Below are 17243 nucleotides of genomic sequence, written 5' to 3'. Positions count from 1 at the left end.
ATGGTAGGACTTTCAATCCACTGTTTCCTACAGTATGGTCCACCTGAGAATTGGATCTACATCACCTTTTGGGCTCACTCCCTAAAATGATCTGGATAACAGATGGACGGCAAGCATATAGAATATATAAATCAAGGCAGGCTCTATGGTAAAGGCCACACTATCTTGGGTAATGTCGGGCCGCACCTAATCCACTCTCCAATTTTGGGCTCATGCCCTAAAATGAGATAGTAAAACGGATGAGACATATCCCACACAAGAGTTTACTCAGTAGGCAGTCCATATCCAGTAGAGGTTGGGGTGCAACATGCATTGGTGGGCATGGGTGTGGACACCCTACACTTGACTGAACCTAGCCAATTACCAATCCAGAACACAAAGCCCATCCTAACCTCAAACCAAACTTTAGGTTGGGCTCGAGCTCAACCTAAGGTTCAACCCCCCAAGTTTGGGTTAAAAACACAAAAAAAAAAAAAGAAAAAAAAAAGAAAAAAAGAAGAAGAAGAAGAAGAAGAAGAGAGATTTGGAAAGCTGATTTCACTAGACTCCATAAGATTTAATATTCGATGTTCATAAATAGAGTCTTCGTAAGTTAGGTTGTGTGCCATCGAGTTTTGTTGAGTCAACCGACTTGACTGAGATGTGTGAGTAGTGTTTTCAATTCTTCAAGCATGGCTTTTGAGCGACGAGGTGGTGGTGACTTAAGAACCAAAAAGCATAGATTAGTAGTAGTATTATTTTTTAATTTATAACAAACGCCTCCCCCCTTCAGGAGGCTATATGCCAAAACCCTAATAGAAAAGAACACCCAACATTTCAAAGCTTCTTCTCAAACAATGAAGAGGACATCTGCCAAATCATCATCACACTAACAAAAAATCATACCCAAACATTCGAATAAAGGCCCACAATGGAGCAAAAGAAAAATGAAACATCTACAACCGAGGGAGGAGCCATGCATGAGCCTGAAACGCCAATCACGGTCAGGACTAATAAGCCGACTCAGAGCATTTAATAGAGGGCACATGCTTGTAGCCACCAGGAGCCCCATCAGATGCTCGTCTTTGATTGTTGTAACTGCATGAGTGACCACAATATATCCATCCTCTGCAAGCCATCATTTCCCCTTCCCTGCAAGAATCAATTCAAGGATTTCCATGAGATTAAGTGATAGAACAGGAGATTGACCATATTGCTATTTAATTATTTTTTAACAGTCCCAATTTATTATCACATGTAAGGCTGTCCTTTGACTCATGGTCATTCCAAGAGCGGAGAAAAATTATTCAGCTGCAGCTACTGAATCCCCTTCCTGAGACTCAACAATGAAAGCTACCTCGGTTCTGAACTCTAAACCATACTACTAAAACTTGCTGAATCAACCCAAAACTTGACTGAGTCAACTTGACTTGGCACGATTTTGAGCCAAGTCATAGGGAACTTCGTCTCAGATTGACTGGCCCTGATTTGAGGAGACTCATTGAGTCAACTCGCTAACTCAGTCAAGTCGACCGAACTCATGGTCGCTCGAGCCAAGACAATTGCCTTTCCAGGGCTGGTTCTTAATAAAATTAAAAATGGAGAAGGTTGAGAATCCAACTTGCAACCTTTTTGGTATGTACAGGCACTGTAAACTAGCAAGCTATGTAGCTACTGTTTCTCTATTTTCTTATTTTATATTATTAGGCGACATAACTATTTTTGATATTATTTAGTAGATTTTTAATTTTCAATTATTAAATATCAAATCGGGTCGGGTTGAGTCAACCCAACCCGGATGGACATCAAGTGGAGTTTTTGGGGTTTTGAACTATGCTCTAAACTACTAGTTATTTTGAACCTAGAATGAACCAAATGGACTACAAAACAACTTGTGAATATTGTTGGGGGTAATTACAACGTCAATTGGCTTGCATCAGCCCATCGCATCTCTGGCCTAGACTCTTCAACCCAGCGGGTTAGGTCGGGTCTAACAGTTCAGGTCTTATTGGTCACTGTTTCTGGTAGATCAGGAGCAAGTGTGGGCCATGATGAATAATAAACTAGTTGCTGATGTTCACATGACATGCTATATGTTTATAAAGATAGTCTTATCAGTCTGATTTATAGAGTTTATGTCTATTGGTGGTAATTATGCATGTGTGCCTTAGGACTCTTTTCAGTGAAACTACAGTTTTTTCTATCAATTTCTGCTTCAATGGTATCAGAGCCAATTATGATCAGAGGCTTTTCTGGAGCCTCTGAACTTGAAATTAGGTTAGTTATGCACCTAACTGTGCTATCTCTGATTTTGGACAGCAAGTTATAGTTGGTGATCTTATGTTGTTCAAAAATGCAATCATGGGGCCAGGAGCTGATATCAGCATCCATTCGGGCAACATCTTCAGATGATGTTGAGAAGTGTTCCACATGATAGAAATTGATTTTTTTTTGTTAGTTTTTTTTTTTTTTTTTAGGGGTGATTTGTGATTTTTTAAACCTGATTTTGAATCAAGGATATGTGGATTAATGGTGACAAGCAAAAATAAATAAATCTAGAAGAGTTCTAACTGATTTTCATAAATAGGAGTTTTTTCTTGGGAAACAAGGGCTAGGAAAGCACTATTTAGAAATGAAGAGAAGCATATTACTGTGTGTGTGTGTGTGTGTGTGTGTGTTTTTCCAGTAAGAATCCTCACCTCAACAACAAAGCATGCCCATGTCTTCTCCTCACGGGATTCTGTTACACCTTTTAAGATGGTAAAACCCAAGCCTCTAATTACCTCAGCTATCTCAAGAAAAAGGCTGCAATCCTCGCACAACATCTACACAGTTGACCAGAATAGGATTATTCATAGAAAAGAGGGAAAAGGAAAATGACTAATGGTTCCATTGCTCTCGATGAAGTCACAAACCTCAACTAGCATCTGCCCATTCATGTTTAGATTTTCCACTACTATAGGGGAAGCTTTGAACTGGCTTCCCACCTCTAGAGCCCAGCTTGCACCACGGTCTTGACTGCAGGTCCTTACTAAATGACTTCCGTTGCCACAAAGCTGAAGATTAAGAATCTAATATGTGAGATATCAAAAAATGAGATTAGATGAAGAGGAATTACATGATCCTCGACCATGTGCAGTATGCTGGATGGCTTTGATTTTGTATAAGGGTGATTTGGTGATTCACACCAATGGTCAGTTGGCCTCACCATGGATGGACTGTGCTCCAAGAGTTTCCTCAATAGGAGATTAGACTCAAGTCTAAGTTGAAGCTCAGACCCAATTACCCAAATGGACATCATCATCATCATCATCATCTAAGCCTTGTCCCAATTAATTGGGGTCAGCTACATGAATTGTGTTCCTCCATTCCACTCTATCAAGGATTCGGATTCATGATGAAAGTTAGGGCACAAGTCTGTTGCCGGCTGCCAACCTGGCACCAACCCTCCTTTATCCGGGCTTGAGACCGGCAATGAGAGCACAAAACTCTCACAGACACAATGTAATAGACTATTACATAGGTTGATTACAATCCAGCACTGTCTAGTAGACTATTGCACAGGTTTTTTATTTTTATTTTACACACGCACACACACCCCCACACACTCACGCCGTAGTGGGATTTCACCACCATGGATACTCGAACCCTTGACCGGGTGTTGAAACTCCTAAGAGTCTACCACCGGAGCAAGAGTAAGGATCCGGACTATTGCACAGGTTGATTACAATCAACGAGAATCTGAAACCAGGATCAGAAGCAATCTGATTCAGATCAGGTTACTGTCATATGTTACCAAGATCTAAACCCAATGTGATCTGAATCCAAATCCCATACAAGAGTCAGCATTGGGGTCTGCCGGTACCAGAGAAGAAACTGACCCTAGACAGTCATAATTCTAACATATTAATATACGACCACCAAATGACAGCTACGAAGAATCTACATTCAACTCGAGAAAGTCCCAAATAGGATAATTTAATCTCAGCAATTTTTGGGGCATGGTCCATCCATGGTGAGTCGAATCATACCAAATGAAATTACAAAGTTATCTTCTTCTCAATTGCTAATGGAAATCAGCCGCGTCCAAACTACTGGGAAACAAATTCCCACCCTACCCTAGTAGTTTAGACCTGTCCCTAGCTGTTGCCTTTAACTAGAAGGGCATTCTAGCAGCATCCGGAGTAACCTTTACAACTGGAATTCTATATGGGGAGAGATATTTTGGTTCTCTAAACTCTCCCTCTTCTTCAATGTAGTATCAATTACAAGGTCAGCTATCTATCTAGATCCTCTCTAAATATTGATCTTTCCGTGACTGAATGGTTACTAATGTTCCAAACAAATGATTCAACTTTCATAAGGGTTCTTTAGTGCCGGTTTGGAAGTTACTCGGAATCAAGATTGGTTCAACCTTCAGCAATTGGGGCGGCTTGGGAAATGGGAACTGTTTTAAGCTGGTTCGAGCATTCATGGTTTTTCCTCTCAAAATGAGATAACCCAATCACGTATTTGAGTGAAAAACATCCCATCTACCATAAACTGGGAAGTTCCTAATAGTTCCTAATGGGTCCGTACCACTAAATGAAGTCCAAGACCATGCAGGATTGCTATAACCTTTGGATCGGGAAAATAACTTCCAACGCATACCTTTGATTCTGCACATCTCTTTAACTTGTCAGCATGGCTAGTAACACTTTGTAGAAAGATCATGTGCTTGATTGTGCGCTCCAATAATGCATCAATGCTGCACTGCATAACAATCACATCCACAGTTTCAGTGAATTACATGGTAAAAGCATGAATAAACATCAGTATACAAAAACTAATAAGGAAGAATAGTAATGGGAGACTTACCTTGGACCCATTGGGCACAATCTCTCGTAGTTCCTTGACGCGATCTTGGATCAGCTGTCTGTCCCTGGGCCGTGGTCTACAACTTTCACCAGGTCTAGCCCTCTTTCTGTTAACTTTTGATGGCTCCGTCTGCCTCTCGGATAGCCCGCTACAAGCACTTGGAGTCATTGATGATGTCTCTTTTGGAGACTTCAAAACAAAAGATTCTGCACAACGCCCAACAGAACCCATGCTTTGATGTGTACCATCTTCAGCCAAGAAAGATGATGTCTGTGCTTGACCACCTGCTGAACTGCCCCCATGCTTAATATGGTCTGGTGTCTGAAGTGAATTTTCGGTTGTCAACAGTGATGACCATCCAGATTTACACAACGAGTTTTCACTTGTTATGTTGCTAGCACCAGCGCAAGCATTGGCTACCACTGCTTCAAGAAGATGTTCTGACCCACTAAACAAGCTACTGACTGCCTCATCTGGGGCTTTAACAAGGTCTTCAACCTCTGTCTCTCCTGCTTCACTCCAAATACCAGCATCTTCCTCTTTCTTGAAAGCTGACCCAAGGGCTTCATGTAGCTCGCAGCCAGCAGAGAACATTAAGGGAGCTTTTGCAAGGTCATTGCTACTTTCTGTCATTGGAATCATTGATTTCTTTTCTGATTCATATCCTAGCTGCATTTCCAATGATTGAGGTACTTGCAGTGCCTCATCCTGAAGAAAACCAATTCCATCTAAATTAATCCTCTCACGATTTGCAAAGTCGGGGACAGATGGCAAGCAAGGATGGTCAACTGTACATGTGTCAACCGGTAGCCCAAAATTATTTAAAAGTGCATTCTCTGAATAAACGTTGCACGAGGATAACCCAAATTTACCCTCCGTGCCTAAACCTATTTCCATGCCACCACTGGTATTCATCTCTCCAGACTTCTTATTATTGAATACTTTCAACTGTTCCTGTTTCTGAAACTCTGAAGTGACGTTACCAGATCTCAATCTGAGTGACTCAACACTCCCATTTGCTCTAACCGCTGGTAAATCAACTGCCAAACGTTCATCAGCAACTTGGGCTGCATTTCGTTGGTGGAAGCCACGCATCTGAAGAACAGATTGCGAGAGGTTGTCATAATTTCCAAGTGAAGGCAATGAGTAAGGCTGAAGAACACGGCTTTTGTTGCTTACTAGATCAAGTTTGTGTAGGCAATCATTGAAATCTGCTGACTGGGTTTTGAAATAGAGCTACATCAGCTCCTAGTAAAGAAATGTCTTTTCAAATAGCATGAGTTTGAAGATTAAGTAACCTACCATATTAAGGATGTTCTTCTGAGTATGTTGTACGGAAATGGAACTAAATGATGCCAAGGAATTATGAAGCAAACCAAATACATGTTTGATATGACTCACTAGCTTCAAATCCTCAACAACCTGTTCTCCACACAAAGGGCAGAGAAACAAAATTATGAAATTAGCTTCACTCGACTACTAGCAAACCGCTTCAAGAAATAGTGCCACTTATGCAACATATATGCATGTTCAAACACCTGAATTCATGTTTATTGAATAAGAATGCAAGCAGGGCAAAGGCAGTAACAATTGTATCAGATGGGTTAGCACTATCAATTTCATCTCAAATGAGTGACGAGAGGAACAGCTCAGAAAATGGTTCAATAGCTTTGGACACAAAACCCTTTCGGATAAAAAAAGAAAAGAAAAGAAAGAAAGATACTTGTGATCAGGCCCTTAACATTCGGGGAATTGATGTAAACGTCCATATATGAAATGGTGCACATGCTAATTAATGTGCAATGGAATACTCACAAAGCATGGGAGCTCAATTCCATCAACTCCCAGATCAAGTAACACATGTAACTTGGAATATTTAAACTTCAAAATCCTAGAAAACCCCAATAGTCTTGGGGGGAAAAATCATCAAGCTTTTATCAACTAGGGGAGTTGTATTGACTCGTCAGTAAAGGAAAAAAAATAAAGAGACAGGGTTGAGCAAAACACAAAATATCAAGCTTTTTAATGTTTGAATAAACTTGGTAGAGTCACTTACAAATTTCTTCATGAACTTTCATTTTGACTTGTTTACTATCGACTTCTTAACAAAGATCGAAGAAAATGCTAGTCGAATGGAGCAAAAGTACCATGGTACCTATTTATAAGAATAAAGGAGACATCCTAAGATGCACTGACTACCGTGGGAATGAACTTATGAGCCATAGTATGGAACTTTAGGAAAGGGATTGAGTAAAGACTAACGCATGAGACACATCCATTACAAAATCAGTTTGGTTTCATGCTAGGAAGGTTTACCATTGAAGCTATTTTCCAACTAAGACAATTGATGAAGAAATATAGGTGGAAAAAAAAAAGTAGAAAAAAGATCTCCACATTATCTCCATTGAGTTAGAGAAAGCTTATGATAGGAGCCCTAGAGAGTTAATCGGGAGGGTGTTGGGGGAGAAAGGAGTTTCAAGAGGACATATTAACATGATTAAGGATATGAATAAGGGAACAGTAACAAATGTGAGGACCACAGGTGCAAACACAAATGAGTTCCCAATTACAGTAGGCTTGTACCGGGTGTTGACATTGAGCACATATCTTTTCGCATTGGTTATGGCCGATTTAACAAGGTATTCACACGAAGAGATACTCTGGTGTATATTGTTTGCAAGATCACATGGTTTTGATTGACGAGACAAGAGATGGCATAAACATAAAGCTAAGTTTATGGAGAGGTGCTTTATGGAGAGGTGCTTTACAATCTAAAGGATTCAAAATTATTTGGAATAAAACAAACTATATGGGGTGCAATTTTACTAACAATAGTAGGAATGAGGAATTAGTAAAGATTGTTGACCAAGAAGTTTCCCAAAATGACCACTTTTGATATCTTGGGTCGATAATTCATGAGAATCGAGAGATTGGAGAGATTGGGGAAGGATGTTGCCGATAAAATTCAAGTGAGGTATAACAAATGGAGATCTGCCTCTAGAGTTTTTTGTCATCATCATGTACCACTCAAATTGAACAGGAAACTTTGTAATATGACTATAAGAACATCCATGTTTTACGGGACAAAATGTTATGGAACATCATATCCTTAGGATGAGTATAGCCGAAATGAGGATGCCACAATGGATGAGTGGCAAGACAAGGATATAATTAGAAATGAATGCATTCAAGGGAAGTTATGAGTAGCGTCAATAGGTAACAAGATGAGAGAGTATACTTAGATGATTTAGTCATGTGTAGCGGAGACCAAGAACTATGCTGATTAGGAGTGAGTTTGTACAAGTTGAAGGCTCTAAAGGAGGCTCTAAAGGGACATGTTGGGTTCTTCTTATGGTTTCACCATTAGCTCTTTATGAGGTCTAGAACTGTTTACTCGGTGACTTATGCTACTTTTATCATTTATAATTTGCTTAATTGTATTTGATATAACATTTACCCTCTCCTTCGTCTAGGTTTGAAATTTCTTTGTACTGGTATACAACCAACAACTGAGGTTTCCTCCATTGCAAAACAAGACCTCTTCTTGACTCCTGCACTTCTCAAAGAGCTATTCTCTACATCTTGTTTTCATTTCTTCCTTGTATCTCAGCATTGTACTGGATCATGTTGAGAAAGTATCAGATCATGCATGGAGACACAAGAAATGGTGTCAATAGAGGATGCTTACGTATCATGGGCAGACAATTCCACAACCTGTTTGCACCATCTGGAGGGAAAATCTAACTTAAAAGACTGGCAAAAGCCTGATATGCTCCAGCTCGAGTGGACCACACCACCGGAAACAGTGGGAATTGAATGTCTACCATTGAAAAGTTCTTAAGGGCCCTAGAAGTTTTGGATCAAGCTGATATTTGTGTTTTCCTTTTATCAATGTCTGTGTGACCTTTTTTTTATTTTTTTTATTTTTTATACATGCACCCGACGCACACACCCACGCACGCCGTAGTGGGATTTCACCACGTATGGGTATCAAACCCAAGACCTCATGTTGAAACTCCTCAGAGTCTACCACTGAGGTAAGGACTCGAACCCATGTCTGTGAGACCTTGTGAATGAGTTAGATGACAAATAAACGCATTGTGGGCCCAAGGAACGAAACAGCTTTCAACAGTGGACATTACATGGACCGCTGTTTCCTGTGGTTTGGTCCACTTGAGCTTTGGATCTGCTTCATTTTTTGGCTCATGCCCTAAAATGTTCTGGTAAAATGGATGGACAGCGTGGATAAGTCACATACATCACGATGGGGCCACTATTTTAATGAGGCCCTTTCTGGACTGGTTTTCAAGGTGGAAGAATTCCATCTCTTGGAAGCAAATACCCCCTAAGAACTGAATCTGGGAAACGTTGCGAAAAATGGATTTGGGAAATATCTCATTTTGCAGATTCTATATTAGCTTTCATGAAATAAAATTGAGAATGTAGATAGGTTTGAGTTGAAAAGAGTGTCACAGTAACAATGGGTAAAGCTCTTCATCATAGTCTACTGCTACTCACAACCCTCTCTTTCCCCTTCTTCTCAAAACCATATAACTGGAAATTGTAGGTCAATTTCCTTGTGGTTTTATGAAAGAAACCTCCATTATATGATATCCAACCATTCCTCATTCTTTCGTCTAGCAGCTCTGTACTTTTGGAGGAGTTTTTGAGATCTTGTGCTTTTTGTGGAAATCTTGGAAGCATAGTAGTAGTCAGGGTCCATGCTTGCACAAGTTAGCCAACTTGCACAGAATCTTCAAATGAGCTGAAAATGTAGATACAAGAAAAAGGGGGCGTGCACTCGGAGTGCAATTGGCCTAGATGTTGAGCAAGGTAGTCTGAATTCACTGGAATCCTTTGTGTGCTCCTAGCCAAGCGAATTGAACTGACTCATGATTCATTCTGAAGAATCTGAACTGGCTCACCTTACCATGATTTTGGTGAATTCAATTCACAAATCGTCAGCTACTAAACTCACCCAAACTTGGGAATAAATTCGCTAAATTTCACCAAAAAACAGGCCTAAATTCACCAAGAAGCCTGAGCCCAAAAAGATCTAAAGATTAAGCACATGGTTGGGCAACATTTCAACTTCGATATGTTCAATCTAGGTTTGTTTCAATGAATCAAGCCTCCAACATCACAGAATACATGCTATAAATTGAATGGATCAGCCTGCAAACTTAGTACATCACATACTGAATAAACAGATGACAAACAGAACCAAGCAAATTGTATTACTAAGACTCCAACGAATCAATAATCCAAACCAACATAAACAAAACCAAATTGCAAACATGGTAAGTATGATCTGAATCTATATTATTTAGATTGTAACTCTAAATTGATACAAGCTAGATCTAAACTATTCAAATGATGCTATGATGCTTGTGATCTAGCATTGAATCATATAAAACATATTTAAAAGTATAAAAATGGTTAGAAGTGTTTCGATCAGCATTGCTACATGGAGCAGAGTACTGGGCAATTACATGGCAGCATGACTAAAGAATAAGTGTTGCAGAGACAAGGATGTTGAGATGAATGTGGGAAGTTTGGGAAGGATAGAATTAACAATAAAGTAATCCGAAGAAAACTATGAGTAGTCCCTCCCTATAAGAGACAAATGATAGAGGGAAGCTACGATTGTTCCATCATGTGCATCGAAGATTGGGGACAACTTGAGTAAGGGCAGAAATATTGATCAGGATTTAAGGACCTGAAAAGATGATGAAAGAACAACCTAAAGGGACTTGGGTCAAGGTGTTAAAGGGATATGAAGGCTTGTTCTTTTGCCATGGATAAAGCCTTAGGATTAACAGGTGAACAAGATTTGTAAAGTTGATCCCAAATAGCTGGGACGACGATGACGATGATGATGATGATAATAAAAAAAATAAAAAATAGTAAGCAATATAGCTGTTAGAGGAACAGGTTGAGATGGAAAGGCCATCCAGAAGCTTTGCAACTGCAGCGGTTAGGGCATAGTCACCAGTTGTAACATTTGCCTGGCCATTCTTCCATGTTGAAGAAAGCAAATACTGAGTAGAGGTTTTCCCATATAAATACGAAAATTGAGAAGAAGTGATACTTAGAAATGACAAATAAAAGTTTCACGTTCCTACAGGTGATGCTTAGAAGCACCAACAATGTAATTTTAAATTTTATGCTGCTTACCGAATTTAAGGATCCAAGTTGAACAACACCATATGGAACAACAGCTACAACAGCAATTGTCTGCAGAAGGAAAGTGAAGTCCATTCATTAACATATGCCCTCAAGATAACCAATCAAACTGATGCTACCAAAAGAAGACATGCTAAAACACATGCGTAGTGGCATAAACGGAAATATGTTTCCTTAGAAAGCAAACCTTGATCCCAGCTGAGAACTGAGCCTGCAATCCATCTGCATACTGGGAATCACAAGAATTTAAATTTAAAAAATAAAAATAAAAATGATGAGTGATTTTCGATTGATCTAAAACATATTATAAATTAACATCTACTTGTGATAGAAATGTAACACAAGTGGTGATTACTTGGTTATCCACAAAGAAGAAGAAGAAGAATAGTCGCTCACCTCAGATGATGACCAGTAATTAGATGCAGGTTCGTCTGCAAAAATCCACCGATGTTTTCCAGTAAATGCCACTTGCCCGATGATCCTGCTCAAGAAAGCATTAATATGGAAGCTCTGTAGGATGAAACTACGATTCAGGTGTCATCTGACACTCGTATTCATTATATAATGATTCCCATGCCAACTACGGTGAAAAACTGTAGGCCAAAAGTAACCAACATAGCACCTTATACAGTCAAATACAAGTTTGTATTGTCTCAAATCAAGAACTAAGACATACCCTTCCCCAAGAGAATACACAAGGTACGACATCTTTGCCACAGCTAATCCAAGTGGGTCTCCCATACGATGGCTGTCATGGGTTTCGGAAGAGAGAATGCTTGCGACAGTGCTGTTAGAAGGATTAGGTTCTTCATGATTATCATAATAAGCGTCTTCCCAAGTCAACATCCTGAAATAATAACCAAACTGCATAAGAAAGGAAATAACAAGAAGAAATTTAGCCAAATTATTTAATTGCAGAGAGGACCTAAATTATTTAATTTAGGTCAAGAAGAAAGTGACCTAAATATTGACGGGCAGGTTCTATTCAAGATCATTAGTTGGAAACCGCATTACCCAAGTACAAGCTCGGGTAATGAGTATGGCAAGGATCTGGTTGAGCAGATCCTCGACATCCAAAATTCCAATTCTCAGGATAAAAATGGCAAGGATTGGTCACTGAGTATAGTATAATCATGTTACAATACTACCCTAACAATATCGCAAGTTGAATTTGTTGCCCGAGTGCCAAGATTCACTAAAAATTCTAAATGATTGATAACTTGGAGTTCAAGATCCTAGTAAAACTGGATTCGGTACCATCAACTGACTAGCAACTCTGGGGGAGTCGTTCAAGTGTTGAGAAAGCGGGATCTCATATCCTTACCCTTATGCAAGTATCCGACTTGGTTACTCCAGTTTTGAAGGACCCAACTAAAGCGAGCTGAACACAAACCGAGCTAGCTTGGATAACTCACTTGGCTCGGCTCGGATAAGCTCAACTCCGCTTGACTCGAAACTAGGTTTGGGCCGAGCTGAGCTGATTTTTAAAGCTTGAAAGGATTTCGAGCCGAGCACGAGCTGGCCTAAGTTTTACTTGACTCGGCTCGAAGCTCAGCCTGAACTTGACTTGGTTCGGCTCGGCTCGATTCGGCTCAAGTTATAACTTAATTAATATATTATATATAATATAAAAAAAGGCCCACCCGTATAAAAACTAGAAAGAAAACGCTCGACTCGAAAGCTTGAACTCAAACTCAGCTTGAAAGCTCGAGCTCGAACTTGGCTCGAGCTGACCCGAGCTGGCCAGTCAGGCTCGAGGACAAAGCCGAGCCGAACTCAATCTGGGATAGGCTGCTGGCCGAACCCAGCCGAGCTGTGCCAACTGCCGAGCTCGACTTGGTTTGGCTCGCGTACAGCTCTAGATCAAAGTAACATAGATTGTTAACATGATTGGGTTTTTTTTTTTTTTTTCATGAAAAAAAGAAAAAAAGTCAAACAAAATAAAAGAACGATCATAAGAACCATGAATGAGTGTTCCTTTTGTTTGTTTATTTTTACAAGTAACAAGCTTATTGCATAGGAAGAATCATAGCACACAGAGGAAAGAAAGGCAGCAGAAATAACAAAATTAGAGGGACACTAGATATGCCTTGATAGAAGATGCAATAGAATGGAATAAGAGGAAACTTGAGATGCCTCAATACACGATGCACCAGAGTGGAGCTTTTAACAATAAAAATAACACAACCATGAATGCATGCACAAACACGTGCATGTACAGATACACATAGACACGCATACATGCGTGATATTTATACATATCTAATGTGTATAACTAATGTAAAGAACCTAATTGACCAGGAATCCTAACAGGTTTACCTTCCAATCATAAAAATTATACAGTTTCAAAATGGAGTGACTAAAACCAAAAATAGAGATGCAGTGATATTTATACCGAGTATTATGCAATTAAAAGTATCTAAAAGCTTGGAGCTAAAGAATTCCCAACACCAATCCATATCAGCCCCAAGTCAAGAGTTAAATATCAAGACAAAAACAAGGCTCAAACAAGGCAAGCATAATATATTGTGCTTACCACTTGACCGACATACGTTAACAAGGGGCAATTGAAACATCAGCAACAAACACGTGAAGAAAAAAGGCAGAGAAGTGAATATCCATTAATCCAATTTATTAAGGCAGGTCACTCACAGGACATCCTCAAATTGGAGCTTGTGGCACATCCATAATACATGGGGCCCAACCCATGGTGATCAGAATCTTTAATCCAATGGACCCACTGTGGATCGTTCACAAAAAAAAAGCACACCTATTGACAATCTAGTTAGCCAAACTTAGAGCAGAAATCAAACTGCCAATGGTTCACACTCGACAACCAAAGCTCAATTAATTGCCTGTTAGATTCTCATGTGGTTCAATTGTTCCCTATGAGCAATTCAACGTGGTGCTTCTTAGATCAATTGTCTTATCACTAAGGCCGGGCCTCACATATGGTAGCAGTCCAGTGGAAGTAATTTTGGGCGGTATGATGGATAAAATCAAGAAGATGGATACCTTTACCATAGAAATTCAAGGATACTATTACAAAAATTGGAATAAATAAACAAATCAATATGGAACTGAACTTACATGCGAGCCCTGTGTTTGAGCTTCCAAAACACCGCATATTTCCACTGTGTCTTGAAACAGAGGCTTCTGAGAATCTGCTGCAAGCGATCCCCCATCCCCTCCCCCATTTGAACCCTAGAACTCTAACAAACTCTCAACTGCCCCACCCTCACCAGTGTCAAACTTCAGAACAACCCCGATTCTCGCAACTTCCATCCCTTAGCTGCCTCTGTAAGATCCTCTCCCCGCCTGCTTCCTCCGCAAACCAGCTCGCCTCTTTATTGGCGGTCCTACAGTAGGAAGCAGCAAATGATCCATCTCCCTCTATCTCCCTCAACAACCAGAAAACCTAGCTTCTGGATTTTGCAATCTCCGAAAACTTCCTATACAGCCGAACCCGCAGTTATGGAAATCCCTACACCACGTACTTTATCTGGGCATCTGGCCATAAAATTCCGAGTAAGATTCAAGCAAATAAAAGCAAATCCTCGGATATTTTCTCCGCTGTGTTGGTTCAAATTCCTTCATATAGAAAAATGACAAAATCCCGAATTCTAACACATTAACGCTTTGTAAGAACGAAGTGGAGCTGATTCTACTCCGAATCGGAATGTATTAAGAGAGCTCGAGGATTATTTAGCTTCAATACAACTAAATTCAAAGACGATAAATGATTTTCGAAATAAAAAAATCACAGATTTTTGGAAGATTCGAGCTCCGATTTTGAAATCAGCTCATTTAAGCGGACTACGAAGAAGAAACACAAAGTTTCACCTCAGATTTCGAAGGCATCGCATTTCCGCAGATCTTACAACACAATCGGACTAGACTGGCTGGAATAAAAATCGCAGTTTTTCAGAATTCGACCTCAGATTTCGAAATGAATGCTGTTTTCGCGTATAAGTCTACGACTTTTGTAACGGAATCCTTCTCCGAGACAGATTGGCGATTTCGAATAGGATTGAAAGACTAGAACAAGGACTGAACTTCTGGTACGGGAATCTTCAACCAGATCTAGAGTTTTCGAGCTCGAGAGACGCGGATTTTCACGATCTTTTCGAGCGGCAGCATCTTTGCTGCCTTGGATTTGCGTTGCGGCGAAAGAAACATACGGAAACAAGGAGCGCGTCGGAGAACTGAACTGCTTTTGCAGTCATTTTCGCACGGAAAACTATCAAAATCGCAGAAAAATCGAAGGGAACTTAGGGTTTGAGAGAGACAGAAGAGAGATCTCTGTTCAAACTCAGATTTTTCAAATAGAATTCGAAGAACGATCGGATGCGATTCTACTCATATATACAAGCTGTCAGCATGGTGCATTTTACGCCATCGGCGTACGTTAGAATTTTTTTCTCACTTTTCTGCGGCCCTACGAAGTACGAACGGACGAGGTCGCTCGGGTAAGGGCCGCGGTGATAGTTCACCTCCATTCACACTCTTAAAACGATCCTAACCGTCGGATTTCGCAATTGAATCTGGCAGCTGACCATTTCATTTCTAACCTTTCTTTGGTGGCCACCATCTGGATAGGCAAGATCCTGCTTTCGAAAAGATTTTATGCACGTCATTTCATCCCTATTGGCCTTTGGATATGGACGGTCTAGATCGACATTTACATAACACATGTACGGTAAAAGAGTCACGATAGCTTCTAAGTGGTAGTCAACTATCACAGTAGTCTTGTCAGACCAAGTAATAAATGCAGAAAGAGACATGCTAAAGCGAACGGAGCAGATTGCGTGTTCTGCCACACACCACCGAACTAAGTGGCGTGTTGACGTCACCAACTTATGTGGACCTCACCATAATGTATTTATTATATCCAAACCGTCCATCAATTTTTTGCGATCATTTTAACGGACGAGACTAAAAGTTAGATAAATACAAATCTCAAGTGGACTACACCGCAGAAAGCAACGAGGATTGAACGATTACCATTGAAAGCTTCCTGGGGTTCATCCAGTGTGGAAAGGGATTGGCTACTCGACCTGCCACTAGCCTTCAAATAACCATTACAGTGGGCCTTAGGAGGTTTTTAATGGTGGGCATTCAATAACTAGTGTTTTTCCATTGTGTGGTCTACCTGAGATTTATATCTACCTTATTTTTGGGATCAAGCCCTAAAACTATATTTCAAAACGGATGGACGGCGTGGGTAAAACACATACATCATGGTGGGTCCACGTAGCATCGACCACTAACCACCTGGCTGGTGGCGGCGTCAGTAGCCAAACCGCGTCCATCCAGTGTCTGACCTTATGTACGGATGGAAAATAAAAATCACGGCGGGCAGCTTTCTGTGGTGTGGCCATATAAAGATCATGCTCTAGCTATAAATGAATTAACGGTTTGGATATAACACATATATCATGGTGGGGCCAGATAACTTGGTGACGTCAACACACTATCTTCCTCGGTGGTGTGTGGCACACCACGCAATCCGCTGCCGTGGTAAAGCGATTTGCAGGAGAGAAGGTTAAATAGGTTAATCGTGTATACGTGCCAAATCAATACACGTGTTTGAAATCTGATCCATTGAACATGTGTGGATCTATGTAAACCTATAATATCCAAAAAAATCAGAATATTTTGCTCCTTAGACTATCCACAGTCATACTTTAAATGAATGCCGTTCATTTTCCACCTGATACGTGGATCTGTCTATTTCTTTATCTAACACGCATGCCAACTTGACACGAGTGCCGCGAATCGCTTCCGAAGGGCAGGAATTTTACCACTGTAAAACTGCTTGGATCTGCTACATTGACTCTTTGGCTTCTGAATATAATGACGAAAATGCCCCTTAGCCTCAGGGAATGATGACGAGGCCCTTGCTTCATCCGCTTACTAATTAATCACGTGAGTCACGTGACTCATCTATGCTCTCCGAGAGAGAGAATAGAGACTGTTTCGTTCTATGTCATTTGAAGAGCACATATAAACGGTCACATGAAGAGAAAAAAGCAATACTTAAGATAAACCCATGGCTTATGTTAGTGGTTTTGGTGCACCCTTTTGAAGTGTGCCATTGATGGCTCAAAACACAATCATACCTATGTAAGGCCAGTGCCTTCATCCCTCCATCATCTCTTCCTTCCCATTTTTCAACCAAAGATTCCACACCTATTGATTGGCTTTTCACCAATGATTTT

At 40.3% G+C, this 17243-nt stretch overlaps 1 protein-coding gene across 11 annotated transcripts; it reads right to left on the bottom strand.

Moving 5' to 3' along the window:
- Positions 1 to 522: 522 nt before the first annotated feature.
- LOC131230347 (transcription factor EMB1444) lies at positions 523 to 15439 on the bottom strand. Of its 11 annotated transcripts, none has more exons than XM_058226226.1 (12): positions 14113 to 15439; positions 11699 to 11869; positions 11419 to 11503; positions 11210 to 11251; positions 11014 to 11073; positions 6139 to 6258; positions 6016 to 6054; positions 4837 to 5931; positions 4597 to 4731; positions 2895 to 3035; positions 2679 to 2804; positions 523 to 1131 (listed from the first exon to the last, which is right to left on the bottom strand). In XM_058226226.1, exons 1-12 carry the CDS (start codon positions 14217 to 14219, stop codon positions 1051 to 1053), a joined length of 2202 nt encoding a protein of 733 aa, XP_058082209.1. In that variant the 5' UTR covers positions 14220 to 15439; the 3' UTR covers positions 523 to 1050. The 11 variants fall into 11 exon arrangements, 10 of the variants coding, with proteins under 10 accessions (XP_058082209.1, XP_058082203.1, XP_058082205.1 ...); XM_058226220.1 differs by having other exon boundaries at positions 4837 to 6054; positions 14113 to 14532; positions 14866 to 15437; XM_058226222.1 differs by having other exon boundaries at positions 4837 to 6054; positions 14113 to 14524; positions 14866 to 15437.
- Between the last annotated feature and the right edge of the window lie 1804 nt (positions 15440 to 17243).

The sequence above is a fragment of the Magnolia sinica genome, chromosome 17 (genome assembly GCF_029962835.1).
Source record: "Magnolia sinica isolate HGM2019 chromosome 17, MsV1, whole genome shotgun sequence".
Taxonomy (NCBI): Eukaryota; Viridiplantae; Streptophyta; class Magnoliopsida; order Magnoliales; family Magnoliaceae; genus Magnolia; species Magnolia sinica.
This window is presented reverse-complemented; position numbering and strand designations above follow the sequence as displayed.

What these genes read in the sequence shown, in the direction of transcription:
- LOC131230347 (XM_058226220.1), bottom strand. Translation starts at nt 14,219, where the DNA reads ATGGGGGAGGGGATGGGGGATCGCTTGCAGCAGATTCTCAGAAGCCTC. An exon ending in AGTTCTCAGCTGGGATCAAG is followed by an intron (nt 11,074 to 11,209) that starts GTTTGCTTTCTA and finishes TTCCTTCTGCAG; the next exon opens with ACAATTGCTGTTGTAGCTGT. An exon ending in GTTATTTTCCCGATCCAAAG is followed by an intron (nt 3,036 to 4,596) that starts GTTATAGCAATC and finishes CTTAATCTTCAG; the next exon opens with CTTTGTGGCAACGGAAGTCA.